This window comes from Spermophilus citellus, assembly GCF_964194105.1.
Source record: "Spermophilus citellus genome assembly, chromosome: X".
NCBI classification, from domain to species: domain Eukaryota; kingdom Metazoa; phylum Chordata; class Mammalia; order Rodentia; family Sciuridae; genus Spermophilus; species Spermophilus citellus.
The window spans coordinates 6,622,152-6,646,753 of NC_138190.1; the positions used below are offsets into that span (position 1 = coordinate 6,622,152).

A 24,602-nucleotide genomic window follows, 5' to 3' on the forward strand; every position below is an offset into this window, starting at 1 on the left:
AATATTGATGATTCTTGTCAACTTTCTGTCTTGTCTGTTTCTCTCCAGTTTTTAAAGTTGGCAGTCAGAATGTGAATCTCAGCAGTGAAAATCTTGTCAAGGAAAACTCAGAAAATTAGCAGATGGCAGAACAACTGCAATGTTTCATCTCAGCATGACACTTTTTTTTTAACAAATAGAAAGTAAATGTCCAAAGACTGGAGTAAGCTAAACCTGCTATCTGTCTCCTTCCTTTTGGGGGCATTTAGAATCCTCAGAAGTAGTACTCATTCCTTAAACCTCTTTCTTTTCTTCCTTCTTGCCACCCCACCCCCCAACTTCTCTAAAAAATAAACTCAACCTAGAATCTGGATTTGGTTAATCATTAACTCTAAAATTTTGACTCCTTCTTCAAAGAAGGCAAACCCCACGAGCTTTTTGTCTGTTACTCTGCCATACCAGAAGCGCTTGGCACATAGTAGGTCCCCAATAAATATTCGTGGAATGTTTAAATCAACAACCAGAAGACAAGTCACCATGAGGTAAAAAGGAGGATCCCACAGAATGCCCCCTGGCATCTTCTTGTATTAAGGCCACGTTCTGTTCCTCCACAACTCAGAAGGAAATGTGTACCCTCCTTCCAAACAGCAAACTGGGTTTACCCAAAGGCACCCCACAGTATTTCTACGGGACTCCACTAGCCGCACACTCAGACCTTTAGGTATCCTTCTCTCCTGTCTATCTCTATTCCTGTCCCTTCAATGTATCTGATTGGAAGGATGGCCCAACCCCAGAAGCCCCATTTCTTAGCCCTAGACAGCAAGGCAGCGACAAGGTCCAGATCTCCTGTTCCTGACACAAAGACCACGGCACAGTGAAAAGAACGCTGATTCTGGGGTACCCTACTAAGATATTTCAAGGAGCTCAGCTGAGTTTCCGAGCAGGTGGCACTCCAGGGTGAGCCCCCTGGTACACCCGCTCCCCAACCCAGGACCTCCGGAGAGCCACTATCACTTCATCTCTGCGCTGTCCCTTCCTAGGTCGGCCAAGTGGCGCCCCCTGTCGCCTCTGTGTGCGCCGGGACACTCACCGCGTAGTGCAGCTGCGGCTTCTCGCGGTACGCTGGGTCCCCCATGTCCCCACCGAGAGGAACGGCGAGCCCTCCGGAGCAACCTGGGGTTGTGGTGTCTCTCCGAAGTCCTCTTACTTCACTGTCATCTCGGGGCAGCCCCTGGGCGCCAGCCCTGCTCTGTGCGCTACGAGCGCGGTTCAAAGCGCCCCTGGCACTGCGTCCCGCAGAGGAGCTGGTGGGGACCGGAGGAGGCGGTGGTGAAAGGGGAGGGGGAGGAGGAGGAGGGAGCGGCCGAGCCTGATGAGATGGGCGGGCGTTTAATTCCTTCCGCTCCTGGCGGGTCGCTGCTGCTGTGGCCGCCGCCAGCTGTTCGGGGCTGCAGCGAGCTCGCCCACGACAGGTGTCAGACCGGCCAACGCTCCCGCCTCCTGCCACCCCGCTCCTCCCCGGATCCCACGACCTGGAGCTGCTGGGGTTGGAGCTTCAACACCAGCGAGGGGGCGAACTTGGGTTTCCAATAGACTTTCGCTAACTTTCAGTGAGGTGTGGGCCTGACACTGGAAGGCGATTCGGAACCTTCTATCAGGGAGAGATGAGTTTTGTTTTTTGGAAAGCCCTTTTCTGCAAGAGCCTCAGATGTGAGGACCTTTGGAGAGGGTAGTATTGAGGAGGACTAAGTAATACTTAGTTGGAGGCCTGGTTGGATACTAGCCCCAGCAAAGCCATTTAGGGATAACCGAGTTTGCAGAACCCAGGCAGTCTGGGGAACCCCGCCGGAGGGGGAAGTCCTGGAGAATTTACTGGAACGTGAGGAATGGCTTTGCAGCCAGGCTGGATCTGGGTATTTACTGCGGGGGGTGGGGGTGAGGATGGGGGGGTAGTGCTCCAGGCGCTGCTTTTGTGTCTTAGTTCCTTGGTGCACGTCGGAAAACGGCATTGTAAGGGTTTGGGAACAGAAGAAATGTACAGTCGCATTGCAAATGCTGCCAAATAAACCAAATCATTTTAAGTACACACTGAAGGTTCACAATAACACTAAAATCTGGCCTCTGCTCTGAAATCCCATCATGGAAACAAGTCTTTTAAAACACCTTGCAAAGAAATGGCCAAGTTTTCCCTGAGTCCTGGCACTCTGGAATTTATATACAGCCTCTCAGAAGCCGAATCCAGACAAAGGCAGGGTCTGGGGCTAGAGTGGACACTCCAGACCCATGAAATCAATCAATCCAAGCCTAGGAGGGGTGGTTAATGAAATGGATGATGGGTTTGAGTGTGGCTTGTGCCAATTCTTCAGGTGTCTGCTGTACTGGACTCTGAGAGTGAATTTCCAACTGCTGTGCATAAGGAGGGGTAAATAAGATGTGTCTAGTACCATTCAGTTGAACCCTTACAATTTAGTTGAACTAGACCATCCCCCAGCTGTAGTTATTTTAGAACAATTGGCAGAATAATTATAATTAACAATGTAAACTTAAAGACAGGGGTGCAGACATCCTGAGAAATCTATCACTAGATAAGCGTATGACAATTAATCTACCTGGAAAACTGTATGGTTATACCTACTAATGATTATACCCAGAATGTTCATAAAGTCTTTAGATATAACTGTTTATGATGGAAACAATGTAAATGTGAATCAACTGGTGCATATAAACCAACTTAGTCTTTGCACACAATAGAATACTACTCAGCAATAAAAAAATGTCACCAATGCATACATAGCATGAATTAATCTAACAAACATGTTGAGAGAAATAAATCACAGGAGTATATACTGGAACATCACACTTATTTATTCTGCAACTAAAATAAAATGCTGAACAGAAATAGGCAAATGTGATTCATAGTAGAAATCAGAACAGTGGTTACCAAGGTGGAATAGCCTGGGAAGGGGGTGCAGGGGAACACTCTGGGGGTGCTGAAAATGGTTTATGTCTTGATCATTAAGACCGGAGCACACTCACGCACACATTCATTGAGCAGTACACTCCAGATTGGTGCAATTTACACCCTTCACTATGTGTACTTTACACTGCAGTAAAAATAAAATTTAAAATCAATCCCCTGCTCAAAATAAAACCTTCCAGCCAGAGAGAAAGTCAATTGAACTATTTACCCAAGTTTCTCCTTCCTACTGTCAGCTCTGCCCAATGTCTCCTTTCCCTCTGCTATGGATTAGAACAGAGTAAGCCCATTCTCTTTGGAAGCCTTACCTGCTCAGCAACATATCCAGGCAGAGATGGCAATATGATACACTGAAGAGTTCTCTTTCACTCTCTCCTGAACACAACCTTTAGAGCAAAGCCATCAAAGACCCTTAGAAGATGGCAGAGAACCAGTGTGAGCTTGGCCATCTGGCACCTTTCATAGATTTGTACCTGGGGATCCTAAGGAAGGTATGTGCATGCAAATGAGATTCAATGACCTTGACATGCCCAATTTAGGGATTTTTGTTTCACCATGGTATATTTGGAAAGACTCCAGCTTTAGGAGTCTTCCTTTTGTCATAACATCATGAAGCTTTTTAACCTCCCAAAGCAAACTTCCTACACAGACTGTTTATAAACATGAAGTGAGTTCCTGGGTTTCTAAAAACTTTATTGGATTTTTAAAATCATTACTCCTGAGTAAGTCACCTCTTAAAACTGGGTCATCTTAGATTTTGCTTATATTCTGCCTTTGAAAAAAATGTATTGTCACTGAATGACATTGTTTAAAGCAAAAAAAAAAAATCTGCATATTTACGTTTTAGGAATGACTTCTGCCTTCTAGCACATTTCTTGCAAAAAATGTCATCATTAAATTGGCTTAAAATTTTCAAGTACAATAAGATTGTGTGTTGTTGTTGGTTTTTTTTCCCTGTGTTTGAAGATTTTTGTGGGATAGTAAATAAATTATTTAAGCATTTAAGAAAATAAATTATCAGCTGGGTATGGTGGTCCATGCCTATAATCCCAGCAACTCAAGGCTCAGGTGGGAGGATCACAAGTTCAAGGCCAACCTCAGCACCTTAGCCAGGCCCTAAGCAATTTAATGTGACCCTGTCTCAAAAATAAAAATAAAAAGGGCTAGGGATGTGGCTCAGTGGTAAAGTGCCCCTGGGATAAATCCCTTGTACAAAAAAGAAAGAAAGAAAGAAAGAAAGAAAGAAAGAAAGAAAGAAAGAAAGAAAGAAAGAGGCAGGGAGGGAGGGAGGGAGGGAGGGAGGGAGGGAAAAAGAAAATAAAGAAAGAAAGAGAAGAAGAAAGAAAATAAATTATCAGTCCATGGAATAAGGAAGGCTCTTAAGTCTCTTAAATTCACCTCCTAGTGAATCTTTCAGCCCTTTATTCCTTAGTCCATTTGTCCAAGGCTCACAGCTACAGAAGGGACATAAAAGATTGTACAGAACTCTTGGAGGTCTTTTCAATCTTAAATAATTAAAATTCTGTACATTAGTTCTATTTCAATATATTTCAAGGTATATTTTAAACCCCACTGTAATTAAAAATTTTTATTTGCGTATCTCTACTTCCAAGTATCCTTCCCATGTTATTTACTATTTAAATTGGTCACTTATTCAATAAATATTTTAAGTGTAATAAACATTTTAATATTGAACTATAAAGTAACATGGCATCAGGTTTCAAAATTCTAGATTGATCATTTATGGTGCTAGGGTTAGATAAAAGGGAATAGGAAGCACTTAAAACCTTCAGAGGGGATGAAAATTCATTCAATTCATTGCCTAAGTGGCTTAATATTCTCTTTTGGGTTAGATTTTTTTGAAAAAAAATTTCTTTGATGTTTATAATTTTGCCCAGAGTACACTAAGATAATCTCTATGAGTTACTCTAGCAGCATCACCTGTAAAAGAAAGGAGTCACACTAACAGTGGAATTTCTGCATCTTCATGGCTCCAAATGTTATAGGATTTTCAGTACTGGATGTTGCCCTTTCCCCCATAGCATTTAAATTAAAACCTTTGTATGCATTTAGTCCATCCAACTATAGGTTGAGGTCAAATTTCCACATTTGGTGCAAACTGAAGGGAGATTACTTCTCTCAGGAGAATTTTAATTAAATTTGTGAATGCAAACTCAACCTCAGAGTCTAGGAGGAGCTGAGCATGCAGACACACATATGCACACAAAAACACTTAAGATGAGAGGGCAAGGCCCTTCTTGGAGGATCATCCTAATCACTGTTAATAGAGTGCTATGAGGCCCTTTTGGTAGGGAACCCTGCACCAAACTTTAGTGTCTATATTCTTCCATCCTACTAGCTTGATAGTCCAGCTCTCAAAATTTTTAAGGAAAAAAATGATAATACATATTGTGCTGCTTAATGAATTCTTACAAAATATTTACTCATCTAACCTTTACCCAGGTAAATATATAGACTACCCCAGCATCCCAGACTCCTGTGTACCTCCATTGCATTATAATAACTTCCTCCCTCCCTTCCAGTAGCAGACACTGTCCTATCATTGATAGACTTAACTTCTTTGCTTCCTCTTTACGGCAGGATTTTCCAACCTTCGCACTGGTAAGATTTGGGGACTGATAATTCTTTGTTTTGGAGGCCATACTGCACATATCACATGTTTAGCAGCATCCTTGGTCCATACCAACTAACTTCCAATATTATTCCCTTTCCCCCAATTATGACAATCAAAACTGTCCCCAGACATTGTCAGATTTCTCCTGGCACAGGGGTTGCAAAATCACCCCTTGTCAAGAACCACTGCTTTTAAAGAAATTATGCATCCATAAATATTAGAGCTTTTTATAAATATATATAAATAGATCCACAAGTATGTTTTTATTATATCTAGCTACTTTTGCTCAATACTATTTTTTAAAGTTCATCCATGTTGCTCTATGCACTGTTGTTTGTTCATTCCCATTGCTGTCTGGTATTCTGTTATATGTGGTTAACACTATTTATCTTTTTACTGCTGATGGACATTTATGTTCTTTCCAATTTTGGACTAGTGAAAACCACACTACTTGAACATCATTATATGTATTTCCTTATGCACATGCACATGCCTTTTTATAGGGTACAAATCTGAAATATAAATAGAGTTGATGGGTAATAGGCGTGCATATCTTCAACATTGCTGGGTAATGCCCAACAGTTTTCCAAATGGATTGTATTAATTAAAATCTTTATTTACACTACCATATAAATAGACCAAACATAGTTTATATAAAGGCTGAACACAGTTTAGAGTTGACTCTTTTAGGTTTCTTCATGGGACTATAAAGATGAAATTTAAGAAACCAAACTCCAGGATCAGGAAGGAGAGCTGGGAAGTAGCTCAAGGCCCTTCTTGTCCAAAATCACATCTTCTGTAAGGGAAGAAGGACATGCCAGCCCTGCTGGAGCCCTGGCATCAGCAATGCCATTGCCAATTTCAACCACCCACATGGGCAAGAAGAAAGAACATAATGGTTATGTTTTGGAGGGAGGACATTTTATTAGGCAGAAGGTCAACATACTAGGGGACAACCTCACTATACAAACTGTAAACATATGTACCACATCAGAAGTTACCATTCTGCTCTATGGCCATGATTTCTTCCCTTACTTTTAACCCACTAAGAGAAATCTGAGGAAGGACAAAGGGCCCCATTCCTTTCTCCAAGTAAGTTAAAGAGAAAGATGAAATTATAAAGATGAAATTTAAGAAACAGAGAACAGACAGCCAGAGAACAGACCTGGGACCAATATTAGTGAATGAAGAATTCCCTGGTGATACCAAGAACACTGGACTGCCTGGATTCATAGTCACATAGAACAGAGAGAGAAAAAGGAGAAGAATATGCTCTGGCATAGCTTTGTGCTACTGCCTAAAGCTTTAATCCCTAGCACAAAGAATATCACAGAGTTCTGCATACAGTAGGACTGAGAATAGGGGATGTGAAGATTCAAGAGTGCAGGGGAAGAAGGCAGTGGGGGTGGGTGGGTGTGAGGGTAAACAGACAATTACAATAGGTTCCATTTGGTTTCATTGGTTTGTCCTGTTATTGCCATTTTGATACTCACCAAATAATTGCTACTTGGTGCCAGGAGGCCAGGAAGATTGCCCTTAAAAAGTACCCATGGAGAGATGTTTCTAAAATAAATGTTCTATTCAAGGTCATTGGGAAAAAAGGAGAGGCCACAATCCCTCCAGCTATGATTTTCCACAAATAACAACTTGAAAATCAAGGAATAACTTTTCATTTATATCCATAATTTATCATTAATCTATTCCTTTCACCACTTTTGATCCCAACTTCCTTTCCTCTGCAATGTTTCAAGTGTATAAAGACTGTGGAATATCCACGACATCAGCAATGCTCTAGGTGCTAGAATAATTCTTTGAAATGATAAGGCTTCTATTATTTATTGAACACTTATGTCAAGGGTCCTGTGCAAACAGCAACTCTACATACTCAGAAAAATAGTGCAAAGAAAGCATGATTATCTTCATTTTATTCAAGAGGGCAATTAACTTGCTTTGCACAGCTAGTAAATGGTAGAGTTGAGAAGTAAATGGAAGTTGGGCCCACATCTCTTTGCAAATTAGTTGAGCATGTTTCAAAATAGAAGCTCGGACCCAATAAGTCGGACCCATACATTAAATTGGCAGCTCCCCTCCCCATATCTCCTAAGCCAGTGGGTCTCCACTCAGGATGATTTTTACTCCAAGGGGACCCTCTGGCAATATCTGGAACTCCTTTGGGGAAGTGCCATTTACATCTACTGGAAAGAGACAAAGAATGCTGCTTAATATCCTACAATGAACAAGACAATCCCCACAACAATGATCTGGCTCAAATTCTAGGAGTGGTAAGGGTGAGAAACCTTTCATAGACATAAGAAATTCATCCTTTCCCATAATTCAGGAGACTTAGGCAGGGAGATTAAAAGTTCAAAGTCAACCTCAGCAATTTAGCCAGACCCTCAGGAACTTAGCAAGACCTTGTTCCAAAATTAATAATAATAATAATAATAATAATAATAATAATAATAATAATTATTATTATTATTATTAAAAGGACTGGGGATGTAACTTAGTACCTCTGACTCCTATTCTCAGTATTAAAAAAGAAAAAAAAAACATCATTTTTTTCATAATTTCTACTTAGCAGTAGTACATCTTATACCAACAATACAGTTTCTTTCAGTAACGTGTGTCTTTAATCACCCTCCAAAAGACAAGGAAAAGATGAGTAGAGCTGAGCCTGGGACTTCTATTCACTTGATATGGCATGTTGTGGGAACACTAAAGGACTGGTTGACCATTTGTGGAGTCACAACTGACAGCTATGGAGTCCTCTGGAGAACTTGACTATTTGCCCAAAGAAACGACTATTAAAATCTCATCCCTCCCACCAACTTTAGAGGCCCAACAGTAGTACAAAAGGTGACACCTGACATTAGTCTGGTGACGAAAGGTTTCAAAGCAATTTTACATGCAGTGGTGCCCCCACACAATCTATTTTGTGATTATGATAAAAGGCAGAACATATAAGGCAAATGTTAAGTATTTATTTTCAAGAGTGTAATAAAGCAAAGAGAATAAAACAGAATGTCCTCCTCCTGCCAAGACACTAAACCTATCTGTATCCCATTAATCCAACAAATAGAGAGAAATGAGCCAGGGAGTTTCAGATCCCAAAGGAATGCTTAATACAGAAAGGCTGAGCACCAACAGTTTAGCAAAAATGTTATTACCTTGCTGTTCAATGAGAATCAACTACAGGGAAATGTTCCAAGACTGATTTCTTGATTCTTTGTCTTTGGGACCATGAATTATGAAGGTGTTTCTAAATTAGGGGCAAATTTGCTCACAGAGTACATTTGTTAATATTTGGAGGCATTTTGGGTTGTTGTAACTTGAAGGCAAGGAGAACTGGTACTGGTATCCAGTGGATAAAGGCCAGGGATACTGCTTGTCATCCAACAATGCACAGCACAACCCAGAGCAGATGATGATCTAGCCCCAAATGTCAAGAGTGCCAGGGTTGAGAAACTGTATGGATAAAATTGTTCTGGTGAAAATAAATCTAATAAATCAGAATCTAACATCAGAATAGGTATTTTTCATTATTTCAACTTTGTTTGCCATCTTTCTTCACATTAACACACAGCACAAATGGAAAGATACTACCTACAAAGATCGTAAGATTTTTCCTCCCTTTCATTAGAAGATAGGACAAAAGGAAAAGGGCCCAGAAATAAATGGCTAATCAGTATATGTAAAAGTATGCTCTTCAGGACCATGAGAATAAGTATCGCTTGGTGGTAAGATTTTAAAAATTGATTGTGAGGACCTTCCCAAAATACACTGAATCAGAATCCCTTGGAATACTACCTCAGGACTGATATATTAAGCAAGGTCCCTTGATGGTTATTATGTATGACACAGTTTGAGAACCATAGATGTGGTGTTAGTAAGATGCAGAAACAAATGCTTAGAAAGGCTGGTTTTTAGTCAAGTGACTTGTCCAGTGTCGTGCTGCTAACGTGAGATAATACCAGGAGCCATCCTAAACTCTAGATTTCATATTAAAATAAGGTTGAAAATATTTCTAAGTGTATGACTAACAACCAAGAATCAGATCCACCCGCAGCTATTGAAGAAATGAAAATAACATTTGGCCCAGTTAAGCACAACCCAGAGCCTGCTAAGTAACTCGCTACATTTTCCAGTGGTTTTGTCAAGTTTTATCCCTATCATCTTTGTGATTAAAGGTAAAAAGAATGTTACACATGACTTCTTTCAAAGCTCTTAGGATTACTGATTTCCATTTAATTTTATCTTTCAAAACCATAGTATTCTTTTTTGTCACATTAACATGTCAAAAATAACAAATATACAAATAAATTACACAAATTATTAGTCCTTTTGGTTTCCCAAAGGCAAAACCCCTTCAAAGTCTATTGAAAGGGCTTCTTGCCCAGAAAATAATTTGTTTTCTTCCAGCTTGGCCAAATAAAGTTATCAGTTGTTGATGGGAAAGTCTGAGATTTAGAACAAAAGAAAGTTGTATATCAAAACAGATAATGTGACAATTTCAAAGTTCTCAGTTTGCATTTCTGTAAGTCCAAATTTTTGTAGTGGAATGATTGAAAGAGCAGAAGATATTCCATCTGTAAAAATTTAAGGAGGAGATGAAGACAGTGATGAATGATTTGAAGGGATGTCATGTGTAAGAAAGGAAAGTCTTTGTCCATTTTTCTCCAGAACACTGGACAAAAACCAAGGGGAAAAATTATTAAGATTCAGATTTTGGCTGAACTTGAGAAAGAAAGTTCTATATCTGACCTAACAATTCTACTCCTAAGTATATAGATAAATGAAAACATGTACCCACAAAACTTGTACATGAATGAATGCTCACAGTAAAATTATTCATAATTGCCAAAGGTGGAAACAACTCAACAATAAAACTTCCATCAAATGATGAATGGATAAACAAAATATGTTCAAAATATGTTCTATCAACACAATGCATAGTTACTTGGCCATAAAAAGCTTTGAAGTACTGTAATGTGATACAACATGAATGAGCTTTGAGAAATTGATATTACTTGACAGAAAGCAGGCAGTAAAATCCACATACTATATGGTTCCATTTATATAAAATGTCCAGAATAAGTAAATCCACAGAGACCAAGAGTGGATTTGTGGTTCACTGGGGGCTGGAGGGTTCAGCAGATAGCTGAAGGGTATAGTGTTTCTTTATGAACTAATAAAAATGTTCTAAAATTGATTGTGGTGATGGGTGTGCAATGTTGAATATGCCAAAAATTAATAAATTTTTCACTTTAAATGAGTGAATTGTGTGGCATGTGAATTCTGTCAAAGGAAGAAAGGGGGAGGGGAGAAAGGGAATGGAAGGAAGGAAGGACTGTAAAATAATTTGAGGTGGTGCGAAAGAAGAAAGAAGGAAGGCTACTTTTTCAGGGGTAGCAATAACTTTTTCCCTGGCAATATGGGCAATATGTAAACTGAGCCTGGATGACCTTGAGCTGGAGAGGACACACTATGTGGGCAGTTTTTCTAGGACCTCCAACTCTTTGATGAAATAGTTAGTATTTCAATGTTTTATCTCTTTCCTGTTTTCCCTAACTACAACATGAGTGGCATAAGATTAAAGACTGGTTTCAATTAATTCACTTAATCTGTTCTTTCATTCAACTTTTTGATGCTTCCTGAAAGCCAACTCATGTTCATGTTCGCTTGTTTCCTCCCCCCCCCCTCTCTCTCTCTCTCTCTCTCTCTCTCTCAATAATATAGTTGATTATTGCCTTTGGTATAGTTCCCAGAAATAGATACTAAGATAAGGATTGATGTGCAAATGGTTTACTAAGAATGAGTTCCCAAGAGAAATTGGTATGAGGTGAGCATAACAGGATTGGGAGGGGAGGAAGCTAAATGAGGACAGTATTTCTTGCATAGTCATACAGTCTGAGTCAGATCCCAAGGGGAGATCTCTGGAATATAAATTACACCCCGCAGTTTGTCCCACCTTAAGCAAAGGAGCTCTCAGCTTTACTGTTTTCACTCCTAGCAGTCATGGGCCATGGGATGCCCCAGCGTCGATGTATTTTTAAAGGGAAACTTCTTCAGAAGCCTGCAGGAAATCCTCTATATATAAGTTCAAAGATGTTGGTCATTAGAAGCAAACCATACAAAAGCTGGAGAGTAAAGCAGGAATGCAGAACTGGTAAGAGATCTGAGATATTCTGGGAAGAACACCAACAGTAGCCTGGGCACTTTGGATTGGAAACTTGTTAATACTATAGACTATTTATGATTCTGTTCCTACACCCAGAGGGCCTGAATGGGGTAGCAGCTTGCAGCCCCCTGATGTATTTCTATCAGGGTAAGCATGGATCAATATTCCCAACTTTAACAATTTGCCCTATTGCCCTCTTTGCTGATAAATGCTTTATCTGCTATCTTTGCTTACATTAATCTTGTTTCATTTCACAAACTTGAAATCTTCTGATGTGGATGATCTGCCCACTAGCACTAGAGGATTTTTCATCAGCTTCTGCAAACTCACTTGCCGTTTCAATGCTTAATTTAAGGCTGAGCAGATTTCAAAGCTGCAAACCCATCACAGAGTCTAGGCCTGGGTTCTCTTAATTGCTAGATTTATTTCCTTCTCCTGAATTAACACAAATAGGCCTAAGATATCAATTCCCAGCCACACACTTAAAGTTTCTCTGCTTCATCAATCATTTCATGATTTTATTTGTTAACTCATTATTTTAGTGGAAGCGAAATCTGTGTGTGTGTGCGTGTGCAAATGTGCACATGTATGTATAGACATATATGTATAAATATAAAGATGCAGAAGTCTCTAATGTATGGTAGTTTGGCTTATTTTCTGACTTCATGATGGTGGAAATGTGATACACATTCAGTAGACTCTGTTCTTTAATCTTCAAATTTGGATCTTCTCCCAAGCTAGTAATATGTGGTATAATAATACTCTTGATGCTGGGTACTGGCAGTGAGGCACAGCTCCTGGTCAGCTCATAAGGGAAAACAAATGATATAGTACTATGTCATGTGCTAATAAGCAAGGATGCTCTTCAGGTATATTGGTTATGTGTTGGATACATGATATTTTCAAGTTAGGACTTTTGTTTTTGTTTTTGGTAAAAGGGACTGAACCCAAGGACACTGAGTTGCATCCCTAGCCCTTTTTATGTTTTGAGATAGGGTCACACTCAGTTGCTTAGGGGATGGCTAAATTGCTGAGGCTGACCTCAAACTTGGGATCCTCCTGTTTCAGCCTCCCAAGATGCTGGGATTACAAGCATGCACCACCGTGCCTGGCTATGATGGATTTATAGGGAATTAACCCCATCATAAGTCAAAGAGGATCTGTGAATTTGTATATATGATTATATAATCAAACAATTGCTTAAAACAGTGCCAAGTACTTATAAGTTCTTTATCACTGTTTGCTATTACCACATAGCTGTGGGACTTGTCTTAGGTTGCACGATGGCATCTTTGTCCTCTAAACGGTTCTTCTTGTCAAAGCATTTGCAACAAGTTTTTTACCTATTGCTATTCTAAAAAAGTTGTTTTTATCTTGCCTACTCTTCTGCTACTCCTTACCAACACCTTTTTTTCCTCATGTTCCATAGGATTATAGCATAAAATGAGGTTATTGGCAAAACTCCTCAATACATAGCAGAAATATAGCAAATATTTAATATATTGAAAAAATGAGGACTTAAAAAATTAAAGGGGATAGAAAAAAAAGAGCTCCCAGAACTTCTTGATGAATATTTTGGCAGCAAAGAGAAAGCCAGAGGGCTTTGCTCCAGAGTCTGGTTTTATTTGTATCTATGAAAGTGCACGAGTTGAAATTCCATAAATACAGGAACTTCTGTACCATGTTCTATTGCTAATATTTTCTTTTCCTCTGACGTCTGTCCTCAGCTTTTTAGTTCATGGTGAGCACTTAGTAAATGCATGACGATTGATGTTAGAAAGTGTTACAGGAGCATAGAGCATTCTAGAAAAACCTAGGAAATTTCCAAGGGGTGGGGGAATCATCATTTAATTTACAGAAACTTAAAAGAGAATGCATGTTGTTTTTCCACCAGGAGTCTTCAAATAAACAAACGTGTAGAGAGATGTCCATCTCAGGTATAGCACAGGGGGTGGGTAAAATTGGTCTCTACATTTTTAAATGCTTGGAAAAAATCAAAAGTATTTTGTGACATGTGAAAATTATATGAAATTCAAATTTTAGCCTCCATAAATAAGGTCTGCTTGGAACACAGTCACACCCATTTGTTCAAGTATTTGTCTATGGCTGCTTTCTTGCTACACCAGCAGTGGTGAGTGGCTGTCACAAAGATTGAATGGCCCACAGTACCTAAAATATCTGACCTTTTACAGAAAATGTTCACTGGCCCTCAAATTAGAGAACTGAAATCATACTTTGTTTTATTTTTAAATTTTCTTCTGCTTTTGGCTTTCATCTTTTTCCCTTCTGGAGTTTTACAAGTCCAAAGAAGTATAATTTATCTTCCATATATTCCTTTCTATTAACTTCTCAATTATTTTGTTTCATTTATAGCCTTGAAGCAGACAGATGCCTTGCCAAAAGAAACCAGCTTGTTATTTCTAGAAGATTCAGGTAAGTATAATCAGGATTTATTTTTGTCTATAGAAGATACCTGAAGCCCCATTTCTTTCAGAACAATATAAAACTTAACAAAAACAAATGTTCCCTTGTTGCATTTATATTTACTATTATCAAACCACAGGACAGAGTGTCTCCCTCTCATGGATATTTTTAAGTGTCACTAAAGTAAAGCTTTCCTCATGCCCTCCCTCACCTTGCAAGTTTTATCCTCTTTTGAACACACACTTGTCACTTGGTATTCCTCACTGCAATGTTGAACTGGGCTTGCACCCATCTGCACTGGATTCAGTTACACAACACACCATGTGCTCTGAGACCAGAAAAGCAGAAGATTCCAAAACATCCATGTCTATATTTGGCCCTTGGAGTCCTAAGATTCTGTCTTGTCTTTAAAACCCTAGGCCACTCAGAGGAAGTGAAATGGGATTGTTATTTATTTTATGGCATAAATTTTAATAGTCTATAACTTCTAAGTCAGGTCATACTGTATAGATAAATATGTGTGCATATTAAAATTTGAGACTAGCTGGGTGCAGTGACACATGCTTGTAATCTCAGTGGCTCATGAGGCTGAGGCAGGAGGATTGTGAATTCAAAACCAGCCTCAGCAACTCAGTGAGATCCTAAGCAACTCAGCGAGACCCTGTCTCTAAATAAAATATAAAAAGGTCTGAGGATGTGACTCAGTGATTAAGTGCCCCTGGGTTCAATCCCTAGTACCAAAACAATATTTTATTTAAAAAAATTCAGACTAGTCAAGATTCTGGGAGGTAGTCAGTAATACAACACATTCTCTTCAAGTAGGTCAGTGTACATGGCATCCTCTCCATGCTCTGAACATTCTAAAATGCAGCCATCCACCTTTTGGGCTTCTTGCTCTGGGAGATGCTCTTCTCAATTCACACACTGAACATGATTCCTTTGCTTTCAAGGGCAAATCGCCCTCTGTTTATCATATCTTCTTACTGCATCACATTGATCACCTTTCTCTCCCCTCTTCCATTTCTGTTTGGCTGGCAAATCTCTCACTACAATTTTGGGATTTCCTGGAGAGACATTTCCTGACCCAGCTCACTGCCCTCCAATAGGAGACTCTGCTAGCTTGCTGTTCTTACCTCTGTCAGGATGCTTGTCTTGCCTGCTTTTCCCCAAACATGGTTTTCCTCAAGAACAGGGCTGTCATATTCATCTTTTTTGCCCAGGAGCATGGTCCTGTGTCTACTATACAGCAGCCACTTGATGAACATTTGTTTAATGCTGCTATTAAAATATGATCTTGGGCGATGAGAAAAAAATAGTATAAGTGATTATAGCACCAGCAAGTCTAAAAAGAATCAGGACAGAAATCAACTGTGATGGCAATGACTGTTCCTTGGAATAACCTAGTGATAGTTCCAACAGACTTGTTCCTTGGGCCAAGACTTGACTACCAGGCACAGGTGTTAAATGTTGTAGGTAGGACACTGCAAAGTAGTATTTTGGAAGCTATACCTGTTCTAATCAAAAATTTAGCCCTTATGAAAGAATAAATCACTTATACAGAGAAAGACAGTCCACAGGAAATCAGAGAGATGCTGTTCAATCTCAGAGCCATGATTTTCAGTTACAGAGTAAATATATTACAGGGTTTTCTACAAAGGAATTCAGTATGACCAAGAGGTAGATGTGGCTCACAGAGAAGGATGATTCTCAACTGTACATTAGTCTACAAAGAATTTGTGAGGCAGGGCTCCCAAATTTGGTTTCTCACTATAACAAGTATAATCCATGTAAACCCTATTCAAAAGGCTTTTCATAACTGTGAGTTTGATGCTTTGAAAACTGTGAGCCTACCTTTGGGTAATCACCCCTATTCAACTTTGTCATCAAACATTGAGACCTAACTCCTTGGGTTTCCACACTGTGAGGCCATCAAGGGGCAGGATAATTCACCTCTCCTAAGACAAGTCTCTCCGTCCGAATGCTTTGCCCAACAAAGAAAGAAACCCACTTAGCTTTCTACTACATTCAATTTGTCAACAAGACTCTCATTCCAAAAGCCCAGAACCCCAACCACACTCTCTTTTGGGGACTTCTAGGAGGGAAAGAGAAGGAATGGAGAAGTTATTTTCCTAACAAGGAACACCGTTTGAGGCAGCAGTAACTCAAGCGCTGTCACCCAAGCAGCTGGGTGGTGTCACTTCATCTTTCACTTAATTTCCACAAAAATGCAATTCATGCAGGTTTTTTTTTTGTTTGTGTGTATGTGTGTTTTCTCCTAAACTGATATTTTTATTTCTTAAAAATATGGTCCTTTGAGGTGCTATACCAGACTTGAGAGGCTGCAACAAGCTCATCTAAATTTTCTGAGCATCTTATAAACAGCCCAGTTCCTTCTCATCACTTGCCAATTGGTTTTGTGTTTTTTTTTTTATTTTAGAGAATGGTAATTTTAGAAATTTTATGAATGTTAACCCATATATATTAAATATATATATATATGTACACACACACATACACACATATACACATATAAGTTTGTAATTAGGTATGTATACACTTATATAGTGTCAGTAAGATACATAAAATCATGTTATATTTTTAAATTAAAAATGTTTGTGTGATTATCAGATGTAAACCATAGTATATGTTATGTATGTCTATACCAAACTTTTTTATTGAATATTTAGATTTGTTTATAGTTATTTAAATTTGGGTTAAAGCAGTGCTTTCTTAAAGAAGGACAATAAATCACTCTAATGCTTGGATAATTCCATCCCTCTTGTTCATTTTTAGCATTTAATATTTTTCTTTCTTTTATAACTCCTCACTTGCATCCATGGGAGGAGACAAATTTAACTCAATGTTTTAGCCAAAAAATTGAGTGACTCTTTAATAGACCTAGCTATTTCTTCTGACCTTCTCTTTAAATAACGGTCTCAATTCTTCCCTTGGGAGGAATAACACTTGAATCCTTTTGTAAAATCTAAAATTGATTTTTTCAAGGAGCACACACATCCTATCTAGCCTCCTACATAAGACTGGGCAGTCAGCCAAAATTCAAGAGCACAATTGAGGCAGACAACACTTTGCATACAAACAGCTCCCTCAGTCTCCAGCACCTCTTTTCAACTTCACTAAGTTAAGACTAAACAGAAGTGGAAAGAGCAAACCTTTCCAAATTTCCTTCTTAGGGTCCACGAATTCCACATTCAGCTATCCTTGAAGTCTGTGCTTTCTCCTTTAGCAGGTCAGTTCAGTGGGTTAATCCACAGCGGTGGAGATAAAAACTTTTGCTTGCCATGGGCTACTTGGAGCTGAGACCACCTAGTCAGCCACATTATTGGGCTGGCTATAGTCTAATGCAAAAGCTGGAAACTGAAAATTTATTCCATTTGTGACTCAAACTAGAATCCAAACATAGTTTCAAACAAAGGGGCCAGGGCTGTTGTGTAGCCTAGTGTGGTTATTTTATGAGGTACATGTCACAGGCAACATTTTTAGTAGAAAACCAGCTGATGCAATGCAGCTAGATTTCAATAATTAAAAAGATGTACAATTTTTTCCTTTTCTTTTTCCTTTGTTTCTTTTTCCATATTTTCCAGTGCATTATAGTTATACATAATGGTGGTTTTTGGTGTTACATATGCATATATTCATACAATATAACAATATAATTTAGCCAATATCATTCCCTAGTATTTAATCTCTGTAGTGAAATGTGATACAGAAGCAGGAACGTATTGGACTCCTCAGTGCACACCTCCATGCATTTTGCCAACTTGCTCACTCCTACATAATGAACATCTAGATCATGAAAAGTCCTTTCCCAATTTCACCCCACTCCCCTAAAAGTAACTGCAGTCCTGACTTCAAGGTAGTGGTATAATATTGTATTTGAATTAATATTTTCATGGTCATTAATGAGTCAAAGCACCTGTTCGTATACTTGTCTCTGAATATCTCTTTTGTAAACTATCTGTTTAAGTTTTTGCTCATTTTCCCACTGAGTTATCTATTTAGAATAGGAGTTGACAATATTTTTATGTAAAGGGCCAGACCAACTGTATTTTAGCCTTTGCAAAATATAGACCATATAGGCTCTGTTACAACTACCCTACTCTACATGATAGCACAAAAGCAACCATGGACTATAAGTGAATGAATGGGTGTAGGTGTGCCCCAGTTAAACTTGATTTACCAAAATAGTCTATGCATTGAATATGGTCTACAGTCCATGATCTTTACATCATTGGTTTAGAAGATCTATATGGTTGTGACTTTTAGACATTAGCAGCAGTTGAGCCATATACCAGAGCTTGCTGTCTACCCTAAATCCATTTTCCTGTTATTTACTGTAAGATAATATTGGAACAGGTAACCATAATACCTGGTTAAAACATTACAGATGTTGAAGACCTAATGTTGAGTGCAAGGGAAGTTGTCTCAGCAAGGATGCCCTTTGGAGTTCCCTTTCTCCTTAGTTTTTTTTTTTTTTTCTGAGATGTCAGCATAATGGCATAGATATAGCAATCATGTTGTAAGCATGAGACAACTAAGATTGTGAAAGTTATCACTAAGAATGGCAGAATAGAGAAAAACAGATGCACTTATGGCATTGTGGGAATGCTACAACCAGTCCAATCTTTTCACTTTTTGTATGTGCAAAAAAATGAGTTTCAATATGTTTTAGGACATTCCTATTTCAGTTCTGTATCTAGTAGCCAAGTGCAATACATAATAGATAAAAAGAAAATCCCCATCACATTTCATTATATATTTACCTCTTAACATCACAACAAAATTTTAGTTTTTACCTTTATTGTCTAACTATATCATTTGTCATGATTGGGTACTTAGCACATACTCATTTATCTTTTTGTATTCTCTCTCTTTGTATTTCTGTCCTGTTTCCTCTTCTTGATCTTATGCTTTTTGATGGAGAAGAACCCCATGTGATATATTTTTGTCTTTGTGTTCAGAGTACCTAAAAGTACGTAAATTATGTATAGTTGGTGCACCTCATAATAGATCTTTGTGATGCTAATGTTGATGTTAAAGGTGGTCAAGAACATTGTTCTTTCCACAAAAGCACAGTATATTTTTGGCCAGAAAGACAGTTAAAGAATGGCAATGCTGGGGTCCATTGTCCAAGGACCAGATTGCATAGACTTGTAGTTCTATGACAATAATACACTACGTTTTGGCAACTGAGAAAATTACACTAATGCTCTTGAGCATATCCAGCATCAATTTATTCCTCCACCATACTAATTTGAGGTTGATTTCTTTGAGTAGGTTTAAGCTGGAGGCTCAAGTGATCATAGAATGCTCTCTTACAAGGCAGAGTAGAGGGGCTCATGATTGCTGTCCTTTGTAGTTGTACAGAACTGAGCTCATATCCTCCTAAAACACTGCTTCTTGAGACAGTGTTCTACATAATTTGAAAGTATGAAATATACTTTTCAAAGCATAATCCAATTCAACAATTTTAAAACAACTACTCCTTTCATATTCCCCATGGTCTGCCTGCCTTAGTTTACCAAGTGCTATTATTTTTAGCTAATGACAATTTTTGGAATCAACTGTTTCATTGGAAGGCAACTGGACAGAAAACCACAGGAAGATACAGTACATTTGCCAACTCTTATTTCACAGCCAAGATGGAAGAGTAACATGAAGCCAGGAAATACCTGAAAAAACTTCTGAAATTAAATTAAAGATAAAGGCACAAACTTTACTCAAGTTTTAGAGACAATATCCATCACAACTTTTATACCACAGGAACCCAGGGAGAAAACATCCACAATGTGAAGGGAAAGAGATTGGGGCCAGGAGTCATTAGGGATGCAGTCTCCTGGTCTCACATTTTTTTCTGTCAGGTGACTTCAATTCTGACCTTTCAGGGCTTTGTCTAAGTTAAAGAACAGGGAAGGACTCTAGGATGCTGACAAAAGAAGAAAAGAGAAGGGAAGACATCTCAAATAGAGTCCGGAACTTTGTATCAACTTAAAAATCAAATCTGGGCTTGTTTCTACCTTATAGATAGCCAAATGTTTCGACTAGGTTGGTCCCACACGATTATCTTACCTTCAGTTCAGGCTGAACATCTTGTATTTACATTTCCAGGTGGGAGGCTGATTTCTGATTATAGGTTCACGTGCACATTTCTACCTGGAGATGTTTTGAATGCATATTTTAGCAGAGGTGCACACCGGAGAAATAATACAATGTAAATGTCCACTCCAGGCTTTAATGAGCAGTCTTTTCAGCATTTGACAAGATTTAATGAGAGGGAAGAAATAAACTTTTCCTAATCTTATGATCAAAAGAATGATCATTTTTTAAAAACACCCTGGTCTCTCCAACTCTTGTCTTGCAGTCTAGTCTATTCTAAAATTTCTCTTCTGTCTGAAGCACTGCACAGCACTTTTCCAAGCAGCATGCCTGAGCCCAATAATACTGTGATTGTAAAAGCAAATACATAAGCCATTACAAAATCAGCAGTAACTCCTTCTTACTTAGAACTTTAGAATCATTTTTTTATTGGGATAAGAACGTTCTTTTCAAAGCACTGTTCTTTTCTTCATTGTCTGAGCTCACTTTGCCTACTTGGGACAAAAACTAAAGCTGTTAGGATTGGATACTTAGTACTTGAGTACCAAATGTAGTCCATATAGGCAGGGGATGGTTAAGTTTCCAGACAAGAAGGCATCAAAACCCTCTGCAAAGTAAAAGAGTTTTAGAGATTGTAGGAGCCCTTAAAATTCTCCCCCATCCTCCAAAACCAGAAAGGGGCTAGATAAATTTTATCCTTACAGAGATGTTCTTCAGGGTGGTACTACTTAATAATTACATCTGGATGACAGATCAAAACCAGACTATCCTAGGCAAACCTAACAGTGTGAATACCCTGCACATATGGCTGCTTCCCTCCAGGACCTGATACAAATCTGAGATTAAATGTGCAGAAAGAAACCCAGAGTGGAGGTGTGTGGATACAGCCAATGATTTTCAGAACACCAGTTAAATGATATCACACATGGGGCTGTGCACTCTCTAATTAGAGTGGTGGTTTCAACCAGGGCAATTCTGACTCCCAGGGGATCCTGAGCAATGTCTGAAGACATTTTGGTTGTCAGGACCCAGAGTGGGGGGAAGGGAAACTATTGATATCTAGTGGGTAGAGCCTAGGGATTTTATTAAACATACTATACTGCACTGGGCAGCCCTCAGTGAATTTTAAAAGAAAATTTACTAGCAGTGCTACTCACTACCTATTTTCCTATATGGACCAACATGGATATAAGAAACTTTACATTTTTTTTGTTGTTGTTCTTAACAAAAACTCATCCAGCCCCAAATATCAACAATTCTCAGTTTGAGAAACCCTGAATTAGAGCCAGCAGAAGCTAGAGCAAAAGCTAGGCTGCATCATGGCCATTCCAAAACACACATGCATGGGATTTATGACCTGTGAGTGTGCAGAAGGACAATCTAATTCCAAGTTGAGCATAGTTAACTTCCCACCACATCACAATCAGGGCTCCCCAGTTTCCACATGCACAGGGTAGAGAAGTTAGTGTTGCAATCTAAGTACTTTATATGTCCAAGTCACATTTCTAGATAAACTGTAAATCTCAATTGATTCTGTTCTGAGGTTCATCATCTTTAATGATTTATTTTGGCTACTGCTCTATAATATGGAATAGAAGGAGCCCTTCAGGTATTATTCCCCAAGGTCACCCCAACAGAACACTCTGGTGAAAATTTTTCCACTTCCACAGTTAGAGAAGCAGATATGACTTCTTGTGTCTTTTATAATGGGACCTGAATAAGGCCCATCCCTTCTGGCATGTTCAAGAATTGTGCTTTAGAATTAAAAAAAAAAAATAAAATTTACTAGCAATGCTACTCAGTACCTATTTTCCTATATGGACCAACATGGACATAAGAAACTTACTTTTTTTGCTCTTAAATTGCTTTTCACTTCTTCTTTTGATGCCTTTCTCAGATAAATTCTCTATGTGACTCACATTGAAAAGAAATGAGAAATTTTCTTGCAGCCAGAGTTGTTGGCAGAAAGCTGACATTCCGTTCCATTCCTGTCCTACCAACGTACACACATTTAACTCCAAAGAATGACTGATGGAAAAAAAACCCTCTGGGCCCTGATTGAAACATCAAACTACCTAACGGAGTGGCAGCCTTAATAGTAAATATTTAATAGGCCTTAGTCATAAATATATAAATACTTTATAGTGACATTGAAATCACATAACTCTGATTGACATTTTAAGGAATATCTATTTTATTTGTAGATAAATACCCTCCCACTTTTGTCTTTCTTCTAAGTCATAAAACAATATTGAGTCCTGACATCTTGTTTAGAGCATTTTTTGGTCAGGCCATATTTTATCATAAAAAAGATGCTCATTAATGAGAAGTCTCTAAAACCTGGGACCATATTTTAAATCCAATGCTAGTTTTCCTAGAATACATGGAATTTCCATAAAGAAACCATTTAGAATACAGTCATCAGTCCAATCAACACTGAATTACACTGTTTCAGTTGTGCCTATAGATTATGTGGGTAGAAGAAATGACACTGAATACCAGACAGAAGGTACTTAAGTCTTTGGTGGAGTAAGTTGACAAACCTTATGTCTGTCTACATCACTATCATGACCTCATAGTTTACATAAATCCATCTGTAATTAGAACCTTCCATATGTCATCATCATTTACAAGTTACTTCATTTCTATAGAGCTATAAAAAACTATGACAGAAATCTTTTTTAAGCCCAAACTGAAAAGTCAAATCAATTAAAATATGGACTTGGTGATTTTCCCACAAAATTACACAACCTACTACAGTTTTTTATTATCTTTGATTAGGGGTCAAGAAACTAGAGCCACTTGGATCAAATCCAGCCCATTGCCTATTTTTGTAAATAAAGTTTTATTGGAACAAAGCCACAATTTACTTGTGTAGTATCTGTCTTCTTTCAACATACAGAAGTAGAGCTGAGTAGCTGTGACAACCTGTCTGGTCTGCAAAGCTGAAAATATTTACTCTCTGGCTTTTTACAGGAAAAGGTTACTGACCCTTGCCTTAGATCCCGGGGCTGCTTCCAAGTGGACAATTTTACACAGGGATATTTGTATATATAATTAATAATCTTAAAGAAAGAATGTTTCTGCAGACTTAGCAACAAAATATGCAAACAATCAAAAAGCAAGAACACATGGTGCTAGCAAGAAAGGTGTTTCTAAAGGACACTTACTCTGAAAAGCATTAGCTTAAAGCAATGGAATTTGCATAAATAATTTTCAATTGATATAGTATTTCTTGGTATGTATATTTCTTGATGCAAGGGTAAGGGCTTTTAAAATTTGTTCTGTAAATGTTTTTAAGTAATATATATATATATATATATATATATATATATATATATATATATATATATATAAAATTCTATAAAATATAGCTGTATTTAAACACTTGCAATCACCATAAGATAGCCCTTATGTTAAGGAAATAAATAATAACTAAGATAGACTTCCAGAAGAGAGTAAAAAACCAAACATGAGTTTCTCTGTACTTGGGCCTTCCATCTCAGAATAGCTCTCATTTCCAAGCCAATCTCACCAATTTCTCTTAATGCATCTATCCTTATTGCAGCATTTTTGAATCTTAAATTCAAATGCTGTCATTTTTGAGACAGCCTCCAATCCTTCCTCCTTCCTTGATTTTTTCCCCCAATAATCTGGTTCCTCTTATCTTCTAGGCCTTCCTATCTAGCCTGGATTCCAAGGCCAGCTGCAGAAACCCTTCTTGCCCTTCCCTTGTCTCCAGGCTGCGAATTAGCAAAGTCCATTCCCAATCAACATCACACTACACCCTTCCCTCAAGTGGGAAAGGAAGTATGCTGGGAAAAAAATGCACAAATGTCCAGACTCGACAAAAATCCATGGTTATTATCTTAGACGGACCCATTGCTCCATTGTGTTCTTCCCTCCTCCAGTATCTTCATCTCTTCCTGCATCATAACAGTTTCAGTCCATGCTGCCAGATCTTGTCACCTTGGGTCTGTGGCAGGATAGTATATCATGGCCAGAGCACATACAGAGGAGGCCGGTTTGCTTTATGGTCACTGGGACGTAAAGATAGAAAGAGGAAGGGCAGGGTCTTCCTAAATCCACTCCCAAACTTGCACCACTTGAAGTTACATCTTATCCCAGAAAAAAAAAAAAACAGCATAATTTCTGGGATGTTTTTCTCATGTTCATGCCTGTCTAATGTGATTGGCCTGGGGACCAGCCTCTGCATCAGAAATCTTAAAAAGCTGATATACTCAGGGATGGGAACCACTGACCTACATCTTAATTCCTCCCAAATAAAAATC

General features: G+C 38.5%; 1 protein-coding gene across 3 annotated transcripts in view; it reads right to left on the bottom strand.

Annotated features, from left to right (window-relative positions):
• ARHGAP6 (Rho GTPase activating protein 6) overlaps positions 1–24,602 on the bottom strand; it is a 471,152-nt gene that overhangs the window by 241,672 nt on the left and 204,878 nt on the right. Inside the window, exon 1 of one of the 3 annotated variants that reach the window (XM_081276554.1) lies at positions 1,070–1,428. The exons of the other annotated variants lie outside the window; for them this stretch is intronic. Within the exon in view, the coding sequence (XP_081132680.1) occupies positions 1,070–1,114 (45 nt within the window). The 5' untranslated portion in view covers positions 1,115–1,428. Of the gene's footprint in view, positions 1–1,069; positions 1,429–24,602 lie in introns of those variants that run through there. 3 annotated transcript variants of the gene reach the window in all.